The sequence below is a fragment of the Balaenoptera ricei genome, chromosome 8 (genome assembly GCF_028023285.1).
Source record: "Balaenoptera ricei isolate mBalRic1 chromosome 8, mBalRic1.hap2, whole genome shotgun sequence".
In the NCBI taxonomy this organism is placed as follows: Eukaryota; Metazoa; Chordata; class Mammalia; order Artiodactyla; family Balaenopteridae; genus Balaenoptera; species Balaenoptera ricei.
The window spans coordinates 71,055,904-71,081,609 of NC_082646.1; the positions used below are offsets into that span (position 1 = coordinate 71,055,904).

General features: G+C 36.4%; 1 protein-coding gene across 3 annotated transcripts in view; it reads left to right on the forward strand.

Moving 5' to 3' along the window:
- The window catches only part of FAR1 (fatty acyl-CoA reductase 1), a 73,980-nt gene that overhangs the window by 27,762 nt on the left and 20,512 nt on the right, over positions 1-25,706 (forward strand). For all 3 annotated transcript variants that reach the window (XM_059931181.1, XM_059931179.1, XM_059931180.1), the window contains 3 exons: positions 6,963-7,158; positions 17,141-17,316; positions 24,355-24,534. In XM_059931181.1, the coding sequence (XP_059787164.1) occupies positions 6,970-7,158; positions 17,141-17,316; positions 24,355-24,534 (545 nt within the window). In that variant the 5' untranslated portion in view covers positions 6,963-6,969. The remainder of the gene's footprint in view (positions 1-6,962; positions 7,159-17,140; positions 17,317-24,354; positions 24,535-25,706) is intronic.

The window sequence follows — 25,706 nt, forward strand, 5'->3', positions numbered from 1 at the left end:
TTTATTTCCATTACTCTAAGAGGTGGATCAAAAAATGTCTTGCTGTGATTTATGTCAAAGAGTGTTCTTCCTATGTTTTCCTCTAAGAGTTTTATAGTTTCTGGCCTTACATTTAGGTCTCTAATCCATTTTGAGTTTATTTTTGTGTATGGTGTTAGGGAGTGTTCTAATTTCATTCTTTTACATGTAGCTGTCCAGTTTTCCCAGCACCTCTTATTGAAGAGACTGTCTTTTCTCCATTGTATATCCTTGCCTCCTTTGTCATAGATCAATTGACCATAGGTGCATGGGTTTATCTCTGGGTTTCTATCCTGTTCCATTGATTATTTCTCTTTTTGTGCCAGTACCATATGGTCTTGATTACTGTAGCTTTGTAGTATAGTCTGAAGTCAGGGAGTCTGATTCCTCCAGCTCCATTTTTTTCTCTCAAGATTGCTTTGGCTATTCGGGGTCTTTTGTGTCGCCATACAAATTTTAAGATTTTTTGTTCCAGTTGTGTAAAAAATGCCATTGGTAGTTTGATAGGGAATGCATTGAATCTGTAGATTGCTTTGGGTAGTATAGTCATTTTCACAATATTGATTCTTCCAATCCAAGAACATGGTATATCTCTCCATCTGTTTGTATCATTAATTTCTTTCATCAGTGTCATATTGTTTTCTGCATCCAGGTCTTCTGTCTCCCTAGGTAGGTTTATTCCAAGGTATTTTATTCTTTTTGTTGCAGTGGTGAATGGGAGTGTTTCCTTAATTTCTCTTTCAGATTTTTCATCATTAGTGTATAGGAATGCAAGAGATTTCTATGCATTAATTTTGTATCCTGCAACTTGACCAAATTCATTGATTAGCTCCAGTAGTTTTCTGGTGGCATCTTTAGGATTCTGTATGTATAGTATCATGTCATCTGCAAACAGTGACAGTTTTACTTCTTCTTTTCCAATTTGTATTCCTTTTATTTCTTTTTCTTCTCTGATTGCCTTGGCTAGGACTTCCAAGACTATGTTGAATAATAGTGGTGAGAGTGGACATCCTTGTCTTGTTCCTGATCTTAGAAGAAATGCTTTCAGTTTTTCACCATTGAGAATGATGTTTGCTGTGGGTTTGTCGTATATAGCCTGTATTATGTTGAGGTAGGTTCCATCTATGCCTACTTTCTGGAGAGTTTTTATCATAAATAGGTGCTGAATTTTGTCAAAAGCTTTTTCTGCATCTGTTGAGATGATCAGATGGTATTTATTCCTCAGTTTGTTAATATGGTGTATGACATTGATTGATTTGCATATATTGAAGAATCCTTGCATCCCTGGGATAAATCCCACTTCATCACGGTGTATGATCCTTTTAATGTTTTGTTGCATTCTGTTTGCTAATATTTTGTTGAGGATTTTTGCATCTATATTCATCAGTGATATTGGTCTGTAATTTTCTTTTTTTGTAGTATCTTTGTCTGGTTTTGGTATCAGGGTGATGGTGGCCTCATAGAATGAGTTTGGGAGTGTTCCTTCCTCTGCAATTTTTTGGAAGAGTTTGAGAAGGATAGGTGGTAGCTCTTCTCTAAATGTTTGATAGAATTCACCTGTGAAGCCATCTGGTCCTAGACTTTTGTTTGTTGGAAGATTTTTTTTTTTAATTTTATTTATTTATTTATTTATTTATGGCTGTGCTGGGTCTTCATTTCTGTGCGAGGGCTTTCTCTAGTTGCGGCAAGCGGGGGCCACTCTTCATCGCGGTGCGCGGGCCTTTCACTATCGCGGCCTCTCTTGTTGCGGAGCACAGGCTCCAGACGCGCAGGCTCAGTAGTTGTGGCTCACGGGCCCAGTTGCTCCACGGCATGTGGGATCTTCCCAGACCAGGGCTCGAACCCGTGTCCCCTGCATTAGCAGGCAGATTCTCAACTACTGCGCCACCAGGGAAGCCCCTGTTGGAAGATTTTTAATCACAGTTTCAATTTCAGTGCTTGTGATTGGTCTGTTCATATTTGCTATTTCTTCCTGGTTCAGTCTTGGAAGGTTATACCTTTCTAAGAATTTGTCCATTTCTTCCAGGTTGTCCATTTTATTGGCATAGAGTTGCTTGTAGTAGTATCTTAGGATGCTTTGTACTTCTGCAGTGTCTGTTGTAACTTATCCTTTTTCATTTCTAATTTTATTGATTTGAGTCCTCTCCTCCTTTTTCTTGATGAGTCTGGCTAATGGTTTATCAATTTTGTTTATCTTCTCAAAGAACCAGCTTTTAGTTTTGTTGATCTTTGCTATTGTCTTCTTTGTTTCTATTTCATTTATTTCTTCTCCAATCTTTATAATTTCTTTTCCTTCTGCTAACTTTGGGTTTTGTTTGTTCTTCTTTCTCTAGTTCCTTTAGGCATAAGGTTAGATTGTTTATTTGAGCTTTTTCTTGTTTCTTGAGGTAGGTTTGTATTGCTACAAACTTCCCTCTTAGAACTGCTTCTGCTGCCTCCCATAGGTTTTGAATCGTGTTTTCATTGTCTTTTGTCTCTAGGTATTTTTTGATTTCCTCTTTGATTTCTTCAGTGATCTCTTGGTTATTTTGTAACATATTGTTTTGTCAAAATATAAACAGACCAATCACAAGCACTGAAATTGAAACTGATTAAAAATCTTCCAACAAACCAAAGTCCAGGACCAGATGGCTTCACAGGTGAATTCTATCGAACATTTAGAGAAGAGCTAACACCCATCCTTCTCAAACTCTTCCAGAAAATTGCAGAGGAAGGAACATGCCCAAACTCATTCTATGAGGGCACCATCACCCTGATACCAAAACCAGACAAAGATACTACAAAAAAGAAAATTACAGACCAATATCACTGATGAATATAGATGCAAAAGTCCTCAACAAAATACTAGCAAACAGAATGCAACAACACATTAAAAGAATCATACACCGTGATGAAGTGGGATTTATCCCAGGGATGCAAGGATTCTTCAATATATGCAGATCAATCCATGTGTTTGTGTTCTTTACTTTTTTTTCCCTGTAATTGCTTTCTAATTCCATAGCGTGTGGTCACAAAAGATGCTTGATATGATTTGAATTTTCTAAATTTACTGAGGCTTGATTTGTGACCCCAGATGTGATCTATCCTGGAGAATGTTGCATGTGCACTTGAGAAGAAAGTGTAATCTGCTGTTTTTGGATGGAATGTTCTATAGATATCAATTAATTCTGTCTGGTCTGTTGTGTCATTTAAAGCTTGTGTTCCCTTATTAATTTTCTGTTTGGATGATCTGTCTGTTGATGTAAGTGAGGTGTTAAAGTCCCCCACTATTATTGTGTTACTGTCGATTTCCTCTTTTAGAGCTGTTAACAGTTGCCTTATGTATTGAGGTGCTCCTATGTTGGGTGCATATATATTTACAATTGTTATATCTTCTTGGATTGATGCCTTGATCATTATGTAGTGCCCTTCCTCTTGTCTTGTAACGTTCTTTATTTTAAAGTCTATTTTATCTGATATGAGTTTTGCCACTCCAGCTTTCTTTTGATTTCCATTTGCATGGAATATCTTTTTTCCATCCCCTCACTTTCAGTCTGTATGTGTTCCTAGGTCTGAAGTCGGTCTCTTGTAGACAGCATATATATGGGTCTTGTTTTTGTATCCATTCAGCCAGTCTGTGTCTTTTGGTTGGAGCATTTAATCCATTCACGTTTAAGGTAATTATCAATATGTACGTTCCTATTACCATTTTCTTAATTGTTTTGGGTTTGTTTTTGTAGGTCATTTTCTTCTCTTGTGTTTCCCACTTAGAGAAGTTCCTTTAGCATTTGTTGTAGAGCTGGTTTGGTGGTGCTGAATTCTCTTAGCTTTTGCTTGTCTGTAAAGCTTTTGATTTCTGCATCGAATCTGAATGAGATCCTTGCCAGGTAGAGTAATCTTGGTTGTAGGTTCTTCCCTTTCATCACTTTAAGTATGTCATGCGACTCCCTTCTGGCTTGTAGAGTTTCTGCTGAGAAATCAGCTGTTAACCTTATGGGAGTTCCCTTGTATGTTATTTGTCATTTTTCCCTTGCTGCTTTGAATAATTTTTCTTTGTCTTTAATTTTTGCCAGTTTGATTACTATGTATCTCAGTGTGTTTCTCCGTGGGTTTATCCTGTATGGGACTCTCTGTGCTTCCTGGACTTGGGTGGCTATTTCCTTTCCCATATTAGGGAAGTTTTTGCCTATAATCTCTTCAAATATTTTCTTAGGTCCTTTCTCTCTCTCTTCTCCTTCTGGGGCCCCTATAATGCGAATATTGTTGTGTTTAATGTCCCAGAGGTCTCTTAGGCTGTCTTCATTTCTTTTCATTCTTTTTTCTTTATTCTGTTCCGCAGCAGTGAATTCCACCATTCTGTCTTCCAGGTCGCTTATCTGTTCTTCTGCCTCAGTTATTCTGCTATTGATTCCTTCTAGTGTATTTTTCATTTCAATTATTGTGTTGTTCATCTCTGTTTGTTTGTTCTTTAATTCTTCTAGGTCTTTGTTAAACATTTCTTGCATCTTCTCGATCTTTGCCTCCATTCTTTTTGGGAGATCCTGGATCATCTTCACTATCATTATTCTGAATTGTTTTTCAGGAAGGTTGCCTATCTCCACTTCATTTAGTTGTTTTTCTGGGGTTTTATCTTGTTCCTTCATCTGGTACATAGCCCTCTGCCTTTTCATCTTGTCTATTTTTCTGTGAATATGGTTTTTGTTCCACATGCTGCAGGATTGTAGTTCTTCTTGCTTCTCCTGTCTGCCCTCTGGTGGATGAGACTATCTAAGAGGCTTGTGCCAGTTTCCTGATAGGAGGGACGGGTGGTGGGTAGAGCTGGCTCTTGCTGTGGTGGGCAGAACTCCGTCTCCAATGGTTTCTTATTCTCTGTTCCTTTTTCGTAGTAGTTTACTCGATGGATGCAATATTCTTTTGAATGACTTGGAGAGTATTTATTAGAATTTAAATTTCCTGTAAATTTTTCATTACCTTAGTTTTTTTCGTGGTTGGTTCTGTTGCTTTTCATTTTAGTCCTTCTTAATTTTGTAGATATTTCTTAAATATCTGATGATCCTTAGTTATCCATATTTATGAAGGACTAGTATGATTGGTTTTGGTAGCTGATACTGCCTTCCTCTCAGTTTTCTGAAGCCTGATTTTCCAAGAGAGCTTTTCTACAAGTGGAATTACTGAGAGCTCTATATGAGTTTGTTTTAAGGGCCAGCAGCAGCCAGATAATCTGAGGACCTAAAATTTATTTCTGGGGCACGAGTGCTCTGAAGACGTTTTTTCTTTTGGTTGTTTTTGTTTCCTTTCTCCCAGTGCCCCACTTCCATTTGTGGATGTACAGAGCAACCTCAAACTCAGCCCTACTTCGCTTTTGTCCCTAGCACCCATGCTGGATGTTCTCAGCAGATCTGGATACTAAGCCTGGGAGCCAAAGTTTATACAGGAAGTAAGACTGTCAGGAGTGGCTCTGCTGTTCTGTGAGCAACCTTTAGTTACCTTAATTTCCCTAAGCTTTTATTCAGCTTCTTGATCCTGAACTTGGTGTTTTCTATTTAGGGGGTTGGGACAGCTCTTGCCTTCTTATGGTCCTTTCCTATGTTTGTTTTGCTTATTAGGTTGTTATTTCTTATGCTATGGCTTCTCTATCAATTTAGTCTCATCTATTTCTTGTGGAAATTCTTTTTTCTTGCCTTCCTTCCTACCTTCCTTCCTTCTTTTCTTTCTGCTTCTTAATGGGTTTTCAGATTGTTATGAATTTAATTTTTTATAATTGTGAAAAATTTAGATATAAAATACAGGTATCTACTTCTTGGCTTAAATAAAACATAAATACAATTGAAGCTTCTTATTCTCTTCTCTGATTGTATTATACTCTCTCTAATGCATTTATTAATATTATCATGTGTATGCATTTCTGAACAATAAATAACATTATTTTGAATGTGTTTGAGCCTTGAATAGTGACATACTGCATGAGTCCTTCTGCATCTTGTTTTTTCCACTCATCGTGGTTCTTTTGTGTGTTCATTCTATTAGTATACTCTCTTTTTTTAAATTTATTTATTTATTTGTTTTTGGCGGTGTTGGGTCTTCGTTTCTGTGCGAGGGCTTTCTCCAGTTGCGGCGAGCGAGGGCCACTTTTCATCGCGGTGCGCCGGCCTCTCACTATTGTGGCCTCTCTTGTTGCGGAGCACAGGCTCCAGACGCGCAGGCTCAGTAATTGTGGCTCGCGGGCCCAGCTGCCCCGCGGCATGTGGGATCTTCCCAGACCAGGGCTCGAACCCGTGTCCCCTGCATTAGCAGGCAGATTCTCAACCACTGCACCACCAGGGAAGCCCGGTATACTCTCTTTTCTGCTGTTTCAGTGGAATTTGGGTAGGGAGGCTAAGTCAGTCTATATATTTCTTACTATGACTTTTTTAAAAGGGAGATTTATGTACCTTTTGAATACATTGTCACTACAGACGTGTAAAAGAAAGGACTTGGTGTTACCTCTTGTTTCAACTGGTGATGATAGGTGAATATAACACCTCACCCTGTTATACAAGCTAGGCAATTGAGTCTTGCTGCTGACCTGTATTTGGTGTTATAAATACTTTTGGAGACAGAGAAACACCACTTATTCATGTTTGGGGTTTAACTGAGGTTTAAGTGGAGATTTGGATTCTTATTGCTGAAGGAATTTTTAGAGGTCACTTGGTACAAACTGTACTAAAGAAACCCAGGCCCAGAGAAGGTGAGTGACTTGTCCGAGGTGGTCCAGGTGAAAACAGGGATTAGAAGCCAGTGTTGCAGTTCATTGTACTTTCCACCATACTACAATGAGCCAAACGTTAATGTCCCCTTTTGTGTTAACGTTGAACTTTGATTTTTGCCTGTCCTTTAAAATACTTACTTGAATACCAAGAGATTTTCAGTATGTAACAATGAACATAAATCTTTGAAGTGATGCTTATTTGTCATATTTTCCTTAGGATCAGAATGGTTTCAATCCCAGAATACTATGAAGGCAAGAATGTCCTCCTCACTGGAGCTACTGGTTTCCTAGGGAAGGTACTTCTGGAAAAGTTGCTGAGGTCTTGTCCTAAGGTGAATTCAGTGTATGTTTTGGTGAGGCAGAAAGCTGGACAGACACCCCAGGAGCGAGTAGAAGAAGTCATTAGTGGCAAGGTAAGTATGGAAAAATGATCATTTGGAAGAGAGAAAAAAGTGTGTGTTTGTGCATGTAATTATTGTAATCATCAACAGAGTATATTTCTTAAGTATCCTGAAAAAAATTGGTAAAAAAAAATCCTATAAGAATGGCAGTAAACTGAATATGACTTGTGATCAGTAGGAGAAAAAAGCTTTCTTCTATGATGAACAAAATTATATAACAAGTTCTAAATTACCTTTATGGTAAAGGTTTAATGTGTTTTTAGAATATTTGAGGCAGGTTATTTGTAATTACTAGGTGTTTAAATAGTTTCGGAATAATAATAATGAGTTAGTTTTTAACTCCTACTATGCTGTGAGACATAGTGCTTTGATAACAGTTAAAGATTTGTAAGCACTAATTGCTCCCCACAAAAGTATTAGGAAGTAGCAAAGTCACATATTCCCATTTGACAAATAAGAACATGATGACAGAGGGGTTATATAGAATACAAGAGTATGTCGTACATTTGAACCTTTACTAAAATATGGCTAAGAAAATATGGAAATGAGCTGGAGTAAAATTATTTCATAGTCACAAGCTTTAGAATTTATCTGACATTCATTGGTAGTAAGTTTGGTATAGTTGCTACGTAATTTTTTAGTTATTAGGTAGGTATCTGGTACCTTTTAACCTTCTAGGGCAGCTGTGACTTACATATAAAAAAACAAAAAAGACCAAAACTAGAAACCTCTGAGTTACTCTGAGCAGTGAAAGAATTGCTGGAAAGTATCAAAAGATATGTTGATTAATTATAGATTAACAATTCTCTAGAGTTAATAAATAATTTATTAAACATGCTTTGTATTCCAGCCTGTTTTGATCTTTCAGTAGAAATCCATAGTTAATAGTGGCTGACATTTATTGAGTGCTTAAGTTGTGCCAGGCACTGTGTGCAAAGCACCTTATATGTATTTAATTATCACAGGAACTCTTCAAGGTAAGTACTGGTCTTATTCCCATTCTACAAGGTCATATAGTTAGTGTTAGAGCCAATGTCTGTGAACTCTGACGGTTGAACCCAGAGCTCATGCTCTGGTAGGGACAGATGTTGATATGTCCCATTTTACAAATATAGACAGTGAATATCAGAGGTGGTTATTTTGTCTGAAGTTGTGTAGCTAATAGATGTCAGATATAATGCAGATGACTTGATAACAAATCCCTTTCTACTTTATAGCATTACTTCCCCAATAGATAAGAAAGTAAGACAAAGATGATGGAACGCTTTGTGATAAAATGGGGAAAGTAATCTTGAGAGTTGGATACCTTACTAGTTGTAAATGTTGTAGCTGGTACACACTGAGTAAAAATAGCTTAATTTCCTGAAGCCAATGGCAAAAAACTTGGTGCCCAAGTTTACAGAAATTAAAAGAGAAGATGACAAAAGCAAAAGAGAAGTGTGTGAAGGGCAGTGAATAACAGAGGTTAACATCAGAAAGAATAAGAGTCAGTTTATGGGTTAGGGCAGTAGTGGGAAGCTTATCTCCTAGGAGTGATAAAGTATGATAACAGAAAAACAATTAAGAGAAAAAGAGAAGATACACAATAAGACCTGTACAGAAGTGTGGGAGGGTTTAAATAAAACTTTTAATTTTCTTAACATTACAGCGTTATAATAAAATACAATCACCAATATTCACTACAGTGACTAAGGATAAATTAAGAAAAGGTTAAACTATATTTAGAATGTTTTCTTTACTAAGATGTTACGTTGTTTGAGAATGATTTCCATTCAAATATAATTTTGGTTCAGAAAGATAAACTTCTCTCTTTTGTGAAGCATCCATGTTTTTTGTTTGTATTCCCCCTCCTCCCCATTAAGAGGTAATCCTAGACCCACAGGGTTTTAACAGTGAGGTGTAAGTTAATATTTGTTTTTCCTTTTAAAAATAAATTGTTTGAAACTATTAATAGGGCATTAAAGAATAAAAATAATATTTACCTTTGTCCCACTGTTTATTGAGTTTGTCCCCATATGAAAACTTTAAATAATCTTTACTTCAACTAGAAAAACTTCTTTTCTCTGAATTACTTTTTAAAACAAATCTACTTCTTTGAGGGCTACTCAGTGACAGTATAGCTCACAAGGGTAGTTATACTCTAGTAATGTTCTTCCCATTGCCCCAAACTCTCGTGCACTGTGTTCTTCCCATTTTCCCTCCCTTCCACAAAGATGTGAGTCCTGCTATATACTAGAAGCTGTTCAGGTTACTAGAGATACGGCAGTGAAGAAAACAAAATTCCAACATTTGGAATTTACATTCTAGTTAGGGAGACAAGTTAACAATTATATAACATGTTGAATAGTGGCACGTGCTGTTCAGAAGTAAAGCAGAAAAGGGGGATTGAAAGTGATGGAGGTGCTGCTTTAGATACGATGGTCAGAAAAAGTTCTCTCTGAGGTGACGTTTGGTCACAGACCTGAATGATGAAGTGAGGAAGAATCCATGTGGTACGTGGAGGAAGAGTGTTAAAGGTAGAGGGAACAGCACGGGCAGAGGCTCTGAGAACTGCTTGGCAGGTTGGAAGAGTGTCAGAGTAAGCTGTGGTGTCTGCTTTACTGGACTCTGTATAAGGCATGTAGAGTAAATACTAAGTGCTGGAGTATTCCTACTAACACTCTTCCTCTCCCCAAGTGAGGTTTCTGCCTTTTAAAATACAATTAAAATTGTTAATTATTCTTTTAAATTTTTGCTTGTTTGACTTGAGGAAGAGGGCTTCAAACAAATATTTATACTTACACATGAGAAAAATGTAGCTAGTATTTTTAAACTCTTAGATTAAGGAATTATCACATGAACTTTCTACGTACTTATTTTTAAAAGTAAGATGTGGGTTAAACATGAAAACAGAGAACAGAGTAGTGATTACCAGAGAGGAAGGGGTTGGGGGTAGGGTGAAATGGGTAAAGGGGGTCAACTGTATGGTGACAGATGGAAACTAAACTTTTGTTGGGGAGCACGCAGTAGTGTATATAGGAGTCAAAATATAATGTCCTAATCGTGGAACTTATATGATGTTATAAACCAGTGTTAGTTATCTCAATTAAAAAAAAAGACAAGGGACTTCCCTGGTGATCCATTGGTTAAGACTCTTTGCTTCCACTGGAGGGGGCATGGGTTCGATCCCTAGTCGGGGAACTAAGATCCCAGGTGCCATGTGGCATGGCCAAAAAAAAAAAAAGACAAGTTGTAGTCATTTTCATTATTGTTTCTAAATTCTTTAGAGACAATGAAAAAAAGATGTGAGTTAATATTTCAGTATTTACTACCATAAAATCTAGCTACATAATAACTATGCTTGAAGAATTTGCCATCTTAAAGTGTGGTAGGTACAAAGGTCATTTTCAGTTTTTCCTGAGAACTGGGAAGATCGACTAAACTGTATTCAATATCATTTTAAAATTAAAACTATTTGGTAGCCTAGTATAAGGACTTTTTAAAAAACGTGATATAATTTATAGCTTTTTTCCAAGTGACTTTTAAAACTCTTGAGCAAATTATTTGATAATGTATATTGACTGCAGTGTATTGCAGACTGATATTATTACCTTATGGCTATATTTTTTCATATCATCCAAATAGGTTGAAAGATTCTGTTTATTTAAGGCAGTGATTCTCAAACTTTTGATCTCTGGACCCCTTTACACTCTTAAAAATTATTGAGGACTTCAAAGAGATTTTGTTTTTGTGAGGTTTTATTTCAAGTATCTTATTGATGTTTATCGTAGTAGAGATTAAAATTGAGAATTTTTTTTTTTCAGTCCGTAACACCTCTTTATAAAGTTTTGAGACTTTAACAATACCTTACACAGACCACGTGTTAAATACATGTTGAATGATTGATTCAAATAAGATACTGCTATTTAAAACATTTTGCACAAAGCCTGGGCCATAGTAAAAACTCAAAACATGATAGAAGCAGTAATAGCAATGATAGTGATTTAGTACTTATGATAATTGTAGTGCAATATTAATATTAATATTGATTTATTTTATACTGGATTGCTAGATCATTCATCGAGTGCTGAGAGTTAACAAGAACAATTTTCCAGTCAGGTATTCACACTGTAGTTATGATCTATGCTTCCCCAGTTCAACTCTTCACCCATCTTTTTCTGTGTATAGATTTATCAAAGTAAGCTTTATGCTGTATTCCTCTTCTAGTTTCCTCTTTTCTTTTTTTTTATTTTTTTTAACATCTTTATTGGAGTATAATTGCTTTACAATGGTGTGCTAGTTAATGCTTTATAACAAAGTGAATCAGCTATACATATACATATATCCCCATATCTCCTCCCTCTTGCGTCTCCCTCCCACCCTCCCTATCCCACCCCTCTAGGTGGTCACAAAGCACTGAGCTCATCTCCCTGTGCTATGGGCTGCTTCCCACTAGTTATCTGTTTTACATTTGTTAGTATATATAAGTCCATGCCACTGTCTCACTTCGTCCCAGCTTACCCTTCCCCCTCCCTGTGTCCTCAAGTCCATTCTCTACGTCTGCGTCTTTATTCCTGTCCTGCCCCTAGGTTCTTCAGAACTATTTTTTTTTTTTAGATTCCATATATATATGTTAGCATACAGTGTTTATTTTTCTCTTTCTGACTTACTTCACTCTGTATGACAGTCTCTAGGTCCATCCACCTCACTACAAATAACTCAATTTTGTTTCTTTTTATAGCTGAGTAATATTCCATTGTATATATGTGCCAATTCTTTATCCATTCATCTGTCGATGGACACTTAGGTTGCTTCCATGTCCTGGCTATTGTAAATAGAACTGCAATGAACATTGTGGTACATGACCCTTTTTGAATTATGGTTTTCTCAGGGTATATGTCCAGTAGTGGGATTGCTGGGCCGTATGGTAGTTCTATTTTTAGTTTTTTAAGGAACCTCCATACTGTTCTCCATAGTGGCTGTATCAATTTACATTCCCACCAACAGTGCAAGAGGGTTCCCTTTTCTCCACACCCTCTTCAGCATTTCTTGTTTGTAGATTGTTTGATGATGGCCATTCTGACTGGTGTGAGGTGATACCTCATTGTAGTTTTGATTTGCATTTCTCTAATGATTAGTGATGTTGAGCATCCTTTCATGTGTTTGTTGGCAATCTGTGTATCTTCTTTGGAGAAATGTCTATTTAGGTCTTCTGCCCATTTTTGGATTGGGTTGTTTCTTTTTTTGATATTGAGTTGCATGAGCTGTTTGTAAATATTGGAGATTAATCCGTTGTCAGTTGCTTCATTTGCAAATATTTTCTCCCATTCTGAGGGTTGTCTTTTTGTCTTGTTTATGGTTTCCTTTGCTGTGCAAAAGCTTTTAAGTTTCATTAGGTCCCATTTAAAATTGAGAAATTTTTAAAGTAAAAGAATATACATACAAGCACACATTCCATTAGCTATCGAGAGTGATGATGTCATTACACATGTAGCTTTGGAAAATTCCTCTCAATACTTGTGAGAGAATGAAAGTGAAAAATGCAAATAATGTTTTACTTTTATTATGAAAGTAGTTTTGACTTTGTGCACTCCCTAAGTAGGAGTCTCAGGGACTCCTAGGATCTTCCACACTTTGAGAACTGGTGCTGATTAAGAGTGTACAGTGTTGCTTAGACCATGTGGGGACAGCCTACAGACACATTCTAATGGATATACTGAATAGGGGCAAATGTTCATGCTTTAAGGAGAGAGTTGACTTTTGCAGACATCCAAAATTAATTTGAACCCAAGCTTGGCAGTAAAGATTCAGAGAATGAAATTGGAGTCAGAAACAAGAGTGATTAGAAAGCTGTGAGCTCAGTTTTGCAAGGGCTCTGACTCTATAGGCATATACCTCCAAAGAAATGTCAGTGATAGCATTATTTTTTGTTTTTGGAACAGAATGATGCTCATTTGTCTATCTAAATTCTTACAGTCCTGTTGGAAAAAACAAAAAAATTAGCAAATCCTTACATAGCAACTAACCAGACTTTTTACTTTGAATGAACTTCGTATACCTTTGTGATAGTTCTTTGGATTAGAACTAATTGTCATGTCACAGTAGCTTTTCTTTGACATCATGCAGCAGATACTTAACATGTTGCTTTTATTTTTATTTAACTGTAGGATGTAAAATCCTTTCTACAAAATTTAGAAGTTATCCCTAAACTTCTTAACTATTCAGATAGTGTACGTTAGTGTCTCTTCTTTTTCCTCTTTCTGATTTTTTGCCAGATCCTTTTGGACTTCTTTGCTTCCCTTAAAACCTGTGAGAAGGGAGTCATCAAGGGGGCTATAAGACCACAAGGCCTATTTTAAGTAATAATGCCTCCATGTGTGTTTTGCTGCCATCTCTGCCCTTTGTTTACTCATCTTGGCATTTTATCATGAACCACTTGTAATTGGTATATTGTAATTCCCTTCCCAACACCCTCCCTCCCCCTAGTGAGAGGTTATTTATTCTTATTCATTTTTTATTTTTAAGAAAACATTTATTGTGCCTACTCAGTGCTGGGCACTTGACTTGATGTAAGGGGTTGAATTCAGGAATAAATAAGAGTCCCTGCCTTAATGGAGCCTACAGTCTAGAGAGTTTTTAAGAGGGAGGAGGGAAGGAAGAGAGAGTGTAGAGGTGTTAAGAGAGATTGGATAGGAGCAATTATTGAAGCTGATGTCTTGGTTGGAATTGAGGACCTAAGTTAAATGTGAAAGAGTTGGGCATCTTCTCTGGGATCTCCAGGGTAATGCTTCTAAAATTTTTCTGCACCAGTAAGTCTAATTTGTAAAGAAAATGATTATCTTTTACTGAAAACCTGAAATTTCGTTGAACTTTTATAGTTTAGTCTAAACATATGGCCATTATTTTCAATATAAAAATGCCTTGTCCCCAAGTATTTGTCTAAAAAATACTTGACTAAAATACTCTAAAATTTTGTCATTTTATCTTATGCTTTTAATTCCCCCCAGCACATCCCACCACTTACTCCTAGGGCCATTCATTCCCACTTATGTATAGCATTTCTGGTGAATCAATAAAATGAGTTCTTTTTATATCAAGTAGCAGTGAATATGTACACTTAAAGTTGTTAAGAAACTTTTAGGTAGAGCCTTCTGTGATTTTGAAACAGGAATAAAAGAGCATAGGCATAGAGCATATACTGTAGTGGGACATTGTCTTATAGCAGAATTTCTCAACTTCAGCACTATTCACATTTTGGGCCAGATAATTCTTTGTTATGGGGAGCTGTCCTATGCATTGTAGGGTGGTCAGCATTCCTGGCCTCTACCCACTAAATCCCAGCAGCTCCCTCTCCTCACCATCCCAGTTTTGACAAAGAAAAATGTCTTCAGACATCACCAAATGTTCCCTGGGGGCTAAAATTGCCCCAACTTGAGAACCACTGATTTACAGGAATGTCTCTGGGAAGGTAAACCTCATTGCTGGCAAGGAGTGAAAATAGTTGACCATGAAATAAATTCTGGAAAGGGAATAAAATACATTAAAGAGGGCATTAGTGGACTTAGTAAAGTCGGAACTAATTGGGGTACCAGTGGGTTAAAAACTTTGGAAAAGATGGTATTGAATAAAGAGATGGTAGCTAAAGAAGGGAAGAGCATCACATTTGAGATGTAACTTGTAAAACAGCGTGATCACGTATTGATGGTAGTGGTGGAGGTATCTGATATGAAGGGGAATTAAAGGTCATTGGCAGTCTGGGAGAATGAAAAAGTCTGAATTCAGTGTGTTAAAAGTACTTTTCTGGTCATTTTCAGGCTCCTTTTCTCTGCTAACCCCTTAAATATTCTTCAGAATTCTGTCCTTGGCCTTGATCTCTTCCTGCTAGGTCCAGTTAGGTAATTACTCAGCACCTTCTGTTTTATGTGAGGTGAAAGGTTGTATTTTAAATTAGACTTGGAAAAAGCTTCATATAGTCTGGACCTTGGGAGCTCATCACTGCTGCTACCTGGGTGATATTCTCCCAGGGCTACCTGTGTGGTTAATAAAATCTATATGAGTAGTCTGGCTCTTTCTTCCCTGAACTCAGGACCCACAGAGCCAGTTATCTCTACTAGACCAGTCTTCTGGGGTGTTCTCATTGACACTTTACACTCGACGTTCACAAAACTGAACTCGTATCTCCATAGCTGCACTTCTTTCTCTCCCAGTGTTTTCCACCTAATGAATTTATTCACTTAACAGATGTTTATCATGTCACTGTCTTGCCAGGCACTCTGTTATCTGGGGCCTTTGTTCTGAGCAAAATAGACCCTAGTCCCTGTCCACGTGGAGTTTATATTCCTTATCCCTCGTCCAGTCATTGGCCAAGTCTTACTGAGTTTTTTATATTTCCCAAACATTAGTGCTCTATTACTTCTAGGTGGTTATACATGCTACTTTCTCTACCTGCAACACTATTCTTCTACTTTATAATCTCAGGTCCTTCCCAACTAGCAGGACTAGATGTTGCTCCTGTACAGTCTCATAACACTTATATTATCCCTATTTTATTACTTATAACATTATATTTTAACTGTCTGTTTACTTGTCTAATTTTTCCTATTAGACTCTAAATAGCTTGAGGCAAAGGTCATAATTCTTGTTTTCTCAGTGTCTAGAAGGTACTTAGCTCATCTGAAATGCTTAGTAAATATTTTATTAATTAACATAAGAAAACAATAATATTGAAGTCACTAGCTAGCAGTGGTGGAGGGGAAGACTGTTACTTACTAAAAGTCACCTGGGAAGGTGAAAGTGAGTACCATATATGTTTTATAGACTTTTTTCCCCAGATTTCAGAATCTCTGCTTAAACTACAAATATGGACTTTCAATGGAGTGGAGAGTCAGGGTGTAATAGAACAGTGATCTGGAGGTGACATCAGTGTTCCTCTATAAAATCTGGGATAAAAAATTAAATTTGACTCACAATTGAATGTACCTTTATACTGTAACCATTTTGGGATCTGATTCTCTAGTTAAATTTATTCCTTTGAGTATACTTAAGGAATATTAAATTTTCTATTTTCAAGTTAGAATCCTATATGTATATCTCAAGTTTATCCAGCTTCATATTCACATTTGCTTACCAACTTTTTTTTCCTTTAACATACTTTGTTTTTCCCTTTAAAATTTTTCTAAGATTTTAGGTAGAGTATGATTAATGGTATTTTAATCTACTAAAAGAGACTAAAACCAAAATGAAATGAAGTGATAAATTAAGGTTTGGATTTTAGAAATCTGAATGATCATTTTATTTTTATTTATTTATTTTAAAATGTAATTTATTTATTTTTGTCTGAGTTGGGTCTTTGTTGCTGCATGCAGGCTTTCTCTAGTTGTGGAGAGCGGGGGCTACTCTTCATTGAGGTGCACGGACTTCTCATTGCGGTGGCTTCTCTTGTTGCGGAGCATGGGCTCTAGGTGCGCAGGCTTCAATAGTTGTGGTGCGTGGGCTCAGTAGTTGTGGCTCGCGGACTCTAGAGTACAGGCTCAGTGGTTGTGATGCACAGGCTTAGTTGCTCCGCAGCATGTGGGATCTTCCCAGACCAGGGATCGAACCCGTGTGCCCTGCATTGGCAGGCGGATTCTTAACCACTGCGCCACCAGGAAGTCCCTGAATGATCATTTTAAACATTGTTCTGATGTCTGTACTGCTTATGTCTATTCTGAGAGATAATATAATCTAATCAACAAAAGCATGGACAGTTAAAATTTAATTCTGCAAGCTACCAGCCCTGTGTCCTTTGGCAAGTTACTTAACCTCTCTGTGTCTCAGATTCCTCATCTATAAAATGGGGATAATAATGTGGACCCCATAGAGTGTTTTTCATACAGAATGATAGCAATTTAAGCAACCTTAGGATTCACATAGTTGAAATTTAAAAAATAGTGATCCTTGGGGGAGGAAAAGGTGGTGATGATGGGTTTTAGAAAATTGAAAAATACTGCCCTAAAATGTTTTTCCCCTTTGATAGCTTTTTGACAGATTGAGAGATGAAAATCCAGATTTTAGGGAGAAAATTATAGCAGTCAACAGTGAACTCACCCAACCTAAACTGGCTCTTAGTGAAGAAGATAAAGAGATCATCATAGAGTCTACCAATATTATATTCCACTGTGCAGCTACAGTAAGGTTTAATGAAAATTTGAGGTAAGTAAAGGTACTTATATGATATTTGAACTGTGGCATAGTTAAAAGATCTAATTTGAATTCTACTTTTTAGTCAAGTCATTTGAAAGTGTTTTGAAAATGTTTGCTCTCTGTTAATTGTAGCATTCCGTGTCCTACAGAGCATTAAAAGAATTTTCTTTCTCAACAGTTTAAAAACATCGGATAGCTAGTATATGTTTATTAGAAGAAGTTGCCATGAATTTATATATGGGGCAGGGAGGAGGCAAGAGATGGGAAGTGTGGAGTAGAAGAAAGAGAAGTTTACCTTGGGTAGGAGTATTAGTCTTAACAACTAATAGTGTTTATTTCCTCTGCCCTCCATTCTTTCAGAAGTGTATACCCCAGCAGCTTTGTCTACTTCACACATATTCATCTGAAAATTTTAAAAAGTTAGGCTCAGGTTTTGCAGAGTAAGATGAAATGGCTTATACATTGAAGTCATACTTTGTTTTTGTTTTAAAACTTTGGTATCAGTGTTAAGGGCAGGGTACATTGGATATAAGTTTACTTTAAAAACGGTTTGGACTTCCTTCAAGATGCCCTATTTCAAGAAAAAAATAACATTTTAAATGGTCACTATGTTTTTAAAAATCTAACAAATATGCATTTCAAATAATGGTGCTTAATTCAGAGCATTTTTTGATGTTATATACAGTTTTATAATGTTAATCTAATTGTATGGTCTTATAGCAATTAAAATGGTGCACACTTCTTTAGGTTTCATAATTGCTTGAAGGGCTTCTTAAAATGTTTTTAAGTTCAATTCTGATTGTAAAGGATTTTGAGATTATCCCCCATATTGTCTATGTATAGAAGTATAAACCTTAATCGACATTGTATAACATGACAGTTCAGTGCCAAAGCATTACAGTGAGTTTTGCCTATATTGCAGGTGAGGATACTATAATAGTCCCTTAGATTCCTCTAACAATGCTTTATAGTTTCAGGGTGTTTTCTCGCTCATTATTTCATTCCATGCTTAATGTTACCCAATGTAATATAGTGGTCAAATCCATTTTATACTTGAGGAAGCTGAGGCAGCACTGTATAATGGAGAGGGCGTGAGCTTTGGAATTACATACCTTAGTTCTAATCTTGACTTTATCCTTTATTATCTGGTGGTAATAATTTATTTACATTTTAGTTCTTTTTATGCAGCAATTATGTGTTCAGGATTCAAAAGTGACAAAAGAATCTTATTAGAACTATAGTATAATCTCATTTTCATAAAATATGTGTGTACATAGATGTGTATTTATATACATATCTTTTAATATCAGCCAGTTATTATATTTGGATAGTGTGATTACAGGTAGGTTTTTAATATGAAATAGTCCATCTAACTGGTATTTTTCCCTGTAGTTCTAGCTTTCATTTCTTTCATAACCAAAAGAAAGAGTTCACATAGCCTTATGAAACTGTTTTCAAGGAAAAAGGTATATAGATACTTGATAATTATGGTATAGTCCTCAAAGGGAAAATCACATGCTTTTAAAGGGGAAATTGTTTTGCAAACAGGCAACATTCATTAGGGTGAAACTCATCCAAGTAACCTTAGGAGGAGGACCAAAGTGTAATACTTTTGGGGAATGTTCTCTCCTCTTTCTCTTCCCCTCAGGGTAAGCAAGGTTACGATTAACAAAAGGGAAATCTTTTTATTATTATTCTTTCTTCTTTCACTAGAGATACCATAGTGGAAGGAGGTAGACAGGTGAACAAGAAAATTTATTGTTCTTCTCTTCCTTGTCAGGGCATGCATATTTACTGACCTAATCCTAGTCATTAATTGAAATTATTGTCTTCTGTGGAGCAATTTTAATGGATATTGATGTCTAAGTGGTGATACTACAACATTCTAAAATACTGTAGGTTGACATATAATAACTACTTACAGAACAATTATTCTTTATAACCAGTTTTTAAGTTAGCCCACAAATAAAAAATGGTTCAGAGCCTTTACTGCCAGGACAAGAAAATCCAGGTTTTACTCCCAACATTATACTCTGTATTTTGGGGGAAATCAAAATAAATTGTACACAGATCCTATTTGCAAAGTCCATATTGTCTATTAGAGGAGATGGAATATACTTAAATAACCATAAAATAGGATAGAAAATGTAGAGTTACTGAAGAGCATACATTAAAGTGTTGTGAGAGTTGAGAGGTGGCAGAGCTCATTTATTTTCAGATATGGTGGTCTATAAATCTTGAAGTGGGAAAAAATGGATATCAAGATTAGGAATTATAAAGAAATACTGACAAAAGATGAGGAGAGGGTGATATTGAGGATAATAAAGGGAGTTACTTAAATAATTGACCATAGGTATGGTATCTCTTAGTAAGGAAAGTGAAGGTAGAACAGGGCCATTGGACTTGAGAGTAAAGAAGTGTCAGGAGACTAGAGACCATGATGAGGACAGAAAACAGGCTTAAGGGCAGAAATGGGAGGACAGATAGTGTGGTCTGGGGAAAATTCATAGTATGAGATTTTAGAGATAGAGCAATTTTGGGTGAGAGGGCCCAGGGTATGAACATGAGAGTAGGTGTTCAGAAAGGAGTGGAAGTAAAGATCGATGATTTAGAAAAGATCAAGAAAACTGTTGAGCCTAAGGGCATGGATTCTCAAACTTTAGAATGTATTATGAATCTTAAGGATTACTGGAAAATGGGTTAAAAATGCATAATCTTGGACTGTATTTGCCAAATTCAGACCCTCTACTTTTGAGATAATACCCAGGAATCCTCATTTTTAATAAGAGCCTAGGGTGTGATTTAAATTACAAATGACTGGGTCCCCTACCCTGATTGATTAATTGTCCCCTTAATAGACATCTGTTTCTATATCTTCATTAAGTTAAAATAAAATCAGCAGCAATATAGTGATGAGATCTCATGTAGGTAGTATTTTCTCAGAGGTGGGGAAGGGAGTGATGAGGGAGAGATCAGAATGGCCTGGGGAACTTATATAAGATGTGATTTAAGACACATTAAAAAGTGTCTGAAGATGAGGTCCAGCAATCTGCATTTTAAATAAGCTCACAGGTGGCTGTCAAGCAATGCATGATCTCTGGTTTAAGGTCTTGTAAGTGTTATCAGCATAGATTTTGAACAACCCAATATGTCAATAGAAGACAGGTGAATAAGAAAATTTATTGGCAGTTCAAGTTGAGTTTTTTCCTTTATTAAAGTGGTTTCTGTGTCTACATTAGTGATGGACCATAATTACAAAGATTTGTTCATTTTTGCTCTCCCCCCCAAAAGCCAGTGTTATATAAGATGCGTTGAATCCCCATAACCAAAATATAGTGAGAACTTTATTTTTGTTTGGTACTACTAAATGCTTTCAGATCTAACATGTCAGGGTCTCAGCCTAAAGTTCAAGGTGTACAAATTGGATGGTAGTGAAACAGAGTGAGGATACTAGCCTGGCAGAGATCCTAAGAGTTATTTACATGGGCACAAAATGCCTTCAGGTTTGCGCTGTCAGGTGCGGATGGATGGGAAGAGGTGAGTAGGCAAAGCTCAGGAGTGCTTCCTCTCTCAAGTTATTCCTTATTTTCAGTGACCCAGAAATTCTGTCACCATCCTCAGGAACCTGTAACAAAATATCCTTTGTGTTCTGCTCCCAAAACATCACTCTCCCTACCACTATTGTTTTGCAAATGCAAAAGAAAATGGCACATTGCCTTATAGTCTAGTGGACAGTATCCTCTCTGTGAAACGTCTTTTTTGCTGGATATCTATTTGAACAGATTTTCCTCCCTCAGTTGAGATAAGGAAGGAAAAAGATACACTCATGTTTTTAAGACCCCAACCCAATTAGTCCATTAAAAAATTTTTTTTTCCTTTCAGTATGTTTTCATAGGTTCTCAGATAATATTAAATTAAAAGAAAAAATAAGTCCCAAGAGTTTTTCCTCTCATGAACTATTTCTTATTCCTAGTGACCCAGAACTTGTTGTTCTGTCCTCAGAAACCTGTAACAGGATATTCTCTGTATACCTTTTCCAAAACAGTACCCTCCCATTCCCACTGTTTTGCAAATGTGATACGCATCAAAGAACTACTTTACAGTCAAGTAGACCAGATTCTATCTGTGACATATCCTGACCTTTTAAAAGAACAGTTGGATTTTTTCCTTCTTAAATACTGAAAATGTAAGAATTTCGGAAAGTACTCAAAACTATTTTTATTTTTTAAAAAAATTTTCTTGTGGTCTCTCTTTGAAAATATGTTGTTTTCCATAAAATGTAAACATAGAATTTGTAGTTTTACTTATTGAAACAATTTCCATATTTCTAACTTTTTCATAGTTATAATTTTCATGATGTGATGATATTACATCATGTTACTATACTGTAATTTATGTCATGTTCACTTAGTATAGCAAATATAGGGAATTTTTCTGAGGGTGTGGAGAAAAGGGAACCCTCCTACACTGTTGGTGGGAATGTAAATTGGTGCAGCCAATTTCTATGGAGAACAGTATGCAGGTTCCTCAAAAAACTAAAAATAGAGTTGCCATATGGTCCAGCAATCCCACTCCTGGGCACATATATCTGGACAAAACTATAATTCAAAAAGATATATGCAACCCTGTGTTCATAGCAGCACTGTTTACAATAGCCAAGACATGGAAACAACCTAAATGTCCATCAGCAGATGAATGGCTAGAGAAGATGTGGGGTGTGTGTGTGTGTGTACACACACACACACTGAAATATTACTCAACCATGAAAAAGAATGAAATAACGCCATTTGCAACTACATGGATGGACCTAGAGATTATCATATTACATGAAGTAAGTCAGAAAGAGAAAGACAAATACCATATGATATCACTTATATGCAGAATCTAAAATATGACACAAATGAACTTATCTACAAAACAAACTGACTCACAGACATAGAGAACAGACTTGTGGTTGCCAAGGGGTAGGGGCGGGGGAGGGTTGGATTGGGAGTTAGGGACTAGAAGATGCAAACTATTATAGATAGAATGGATAAACAACAAGGTCCTAATGTATACACCGGGAACTATATTTAATATCCTGTAATAAACCATAATGGAAAAGAATATGAAGAAGAATATATATGTATAACTGAATCACTTTGCTGTACACCAGAAGCTAGCACAACGTTGTAAATCAAGTATACTTCAATAAAAAAACAAAAGCAAAAACACAACCAAAAAACCCAAAAAACAAATTTAAGGAATCTTAATTTCTTTCTGTTTGAAAAATTACGGTTAGAACAAGTTTTTCCTCTCAGTTAATTTCAGTGGGTTAACTAGATTAATAACTCTGTCATTTCTATAATTCCTGGTACTTTGTCCTAGTCTCTTTCAGATCAGTTGTATCAGTTTATAGTGTCACCAACAGTGTATTACTTTGCCAGTTTTTTCACAGTATTACTGGTTTTGGGTATTTCAACTTTTTTTCCCCTCAAGTAAGTTATAAACAAAAGTATAATAGAAAGCAAAAACGATCCACCCCTTAAGTAATATTTATTGAATGCTTATTTTGGGACTATGTTAAGAATAATACTGATGAATACTTGCAAGCTATTTTGTTTAATTTAACTTTATACAAATCTTAGTAGTTAGTCTCCATTACATATTCTCCTTTACAGATGAAGAAATTGAGGCCTGAGTGCTTGAATGACTTTACAAGGTCACCTAATCCTAGCTGATAGGCAGGCTAAACCAGGATTTGAACCCAGGTCTTATTCCAGAGTCTTGTTTTTAATCCTGTTTCACTTCATAATCTATATATTTAAAAAATATTATTCACACAGATTTTCCATGTTTTTATAGTTGTCAATTATTTTAATGGCTGTATTCTTTCATTGTGATAAGATACCTACTTTATTAAACCATTTCATAGTGAATATTTGGGCTCTCTAGGCTTTTGCTATTACTAGATGATGGTTCATCGATTATTTTTCTGCATATATACTTTTGCATTTGTGAAATTATTTACCTCAAATAAATTTCAAGAAGGGAATATATAGATCATCTTGGGGTCTTGCATTTGCCTCTCGTAACAAATGTATTATAACACCCCTTTGAATTTTGTAAGGTAGTCTTAAAAAGGTGTTTGGGTTAATTGCTACAAAGAGAGAAGTAAACATACTTTTACCTGATTATATATTAATATAATTTAATGTTTTTGAGTTTTCTTTGACTGTTTTACCTTTATTGATGACTCTACCATAGCATTTTAAAATTACTTAATGATTCTTACTTCTCCTGGTGGTATAGCCATTTCATAAAACAGTATGCTTTCAAAAATCAAGAGGCAAAAGAAGTCTAAGATGACTTCAAAAATGTATGCATAAAAGCCAAAGACTGAAATTATCTGTGTCTATTTCTGGGTAATTTAAGAATTTTAATTTGTGCTTTTATTTTTACAATCCTAATATGAAGTTTATTTTATAATCAGAAGAATTGTAAACAGAACTGGTAGAATGGTTGTACTTCATGTTGAAATAACACACAAAATCTGAGCTAAGGGATCAGTTGTAAAGAAACAAAAAACTCTTTGTCCCTTTCTGTCTCTGATGCTCTAAAATGGAAATAAGATTTTTTTAACAGGTGAAAAAATGACACAGCTTCCCAATTTTTACAGCTTTTTTTTTTTTTTTTTTTTAATTTTTTTTTAATAGCTACTTTTATTTTTATTTATTTATTTATTTTTTGGCTGTGCTGGGTCTTCGGTTCGTGCGAGGGCTTCCTCTAGTTGCGGCAAGTGGGGGCCACTCTTCATCGCGGTGCGGGGACCGCTCTTCATCGCGGTGCGCGGGCCTTTCACTATCGCGGCCTCTCCTGTTGCGGGGCACAGGCTCCAGACGCGCAGGCTCAGTAATTGTGGCTCACGGGCCCAGCTGCTCCGCGGCATGTGGGATCTTCCCAGACCAGGGCTCGAACCCGTGTCCCCTGCATTAGCAGGCAGACTCTCAACCACTGCGCCACCAGGGAAGCCCCCCAATTTTTTTATTGTCACTTTTTCTTTTACAGAGATGCTGTTCAGTTAAATGTGATTGCTACACGACAGCTTATTCTACTTGCACAACAGATGAAGAATCTGGAAGTGTTCATGCATGTATCAACGGCATATGCCTACTGCAATCGAAAGCATATTGATGAAGTAGTCTATCCACCCCCTGTGGATCCCAAGAAGCTGATTGATTCTTTAGAGTACGTTTGTTTGAAATTTATATACATTAGCTTTGACCCCAAACTTTGGATCCAAGTTTATCTATTTACATGTATCTCTTGGTCTGTTTTAGTTTCTCTCTCTTTCTCTCTAAATCTCCACCCACACTTATGTATACATTTATGTCTTCCTTATTCAACAAATTATTATGTATCTACTATGTTCTTTTTATTGTAAAGATTTGTACCTAAATGACTCTCCGTAAAGTCAATGTGTAAAGTCAGTGTAGAGCTTTCAGTTTTGACCAGGTGTGATGGTTGGAAAGCCTCTGAACAACTCATCCATGGTATTAGAGTCTCCATTTTCCAAGGAATCAATCTTAGCCGCTAAGAAGTGCCTGATATCCGTGGAGACTAATGACTGCCTATTCAATAGCAAGTTCTAGTTTATTAAAAGATTATCCTTTAATTTTGCCCAATAGAGTACAGTTGACCCTTGAACAACACGGGTTTGAACTATGTGGGTTCACTTATATGCAGGTTTTTTTCAATAAATAAGTACTCTAGCACTACACAATCTGCAGTTGGTTGAATCTTTTGATGCAGAACCATGATACAGAGGGCTGACTGTAGAGTTATATGTGGATTTTTGACTGCGCAGGGGTCAATGCCCCGACCCCATGTTTTTCAAGTGTCAACTGTATATCTACAGAGGGGCCTTGAATTATTAGGGAATCGGAGGAGTCATGGTCCTTTAATTGATACTCCTAGTGTTGTTGTTTATCATCTTTCTGAGGACTAGGATCCTGTCATCAATGATTACTTGAGAAATGTTTGCATTTGATGGATACAAATAGGCATGGCCAGGATTTCATTTGCTTCAGCCTGTACTTTCTCATCGAGTGAAACAAACAAACAGGATCAGAGCAAGAATAAATAAAGGGTCTTTTCTTTTATAGACGATAATTATAGGAAATTCCAGTATCCGTATCTTCACATATTTGTTAATCCTCATATAATATTCCTGTGAGCTTTTTCCTCCTTTATTCTGTTTGCTCTTAGGTCTCTTTTCTTCCAAGGAATCCTATTCACGTTCAGCTCTTCAGTTACCATCCCCTGTTTTCTCAGTCGAATTCTTTTCTTCCCAAGGGTGCTACAGAATGTTGATAGCTCCTTCTCCAAGTTTTCTTCTAAAATAAACACATAAGTCCATT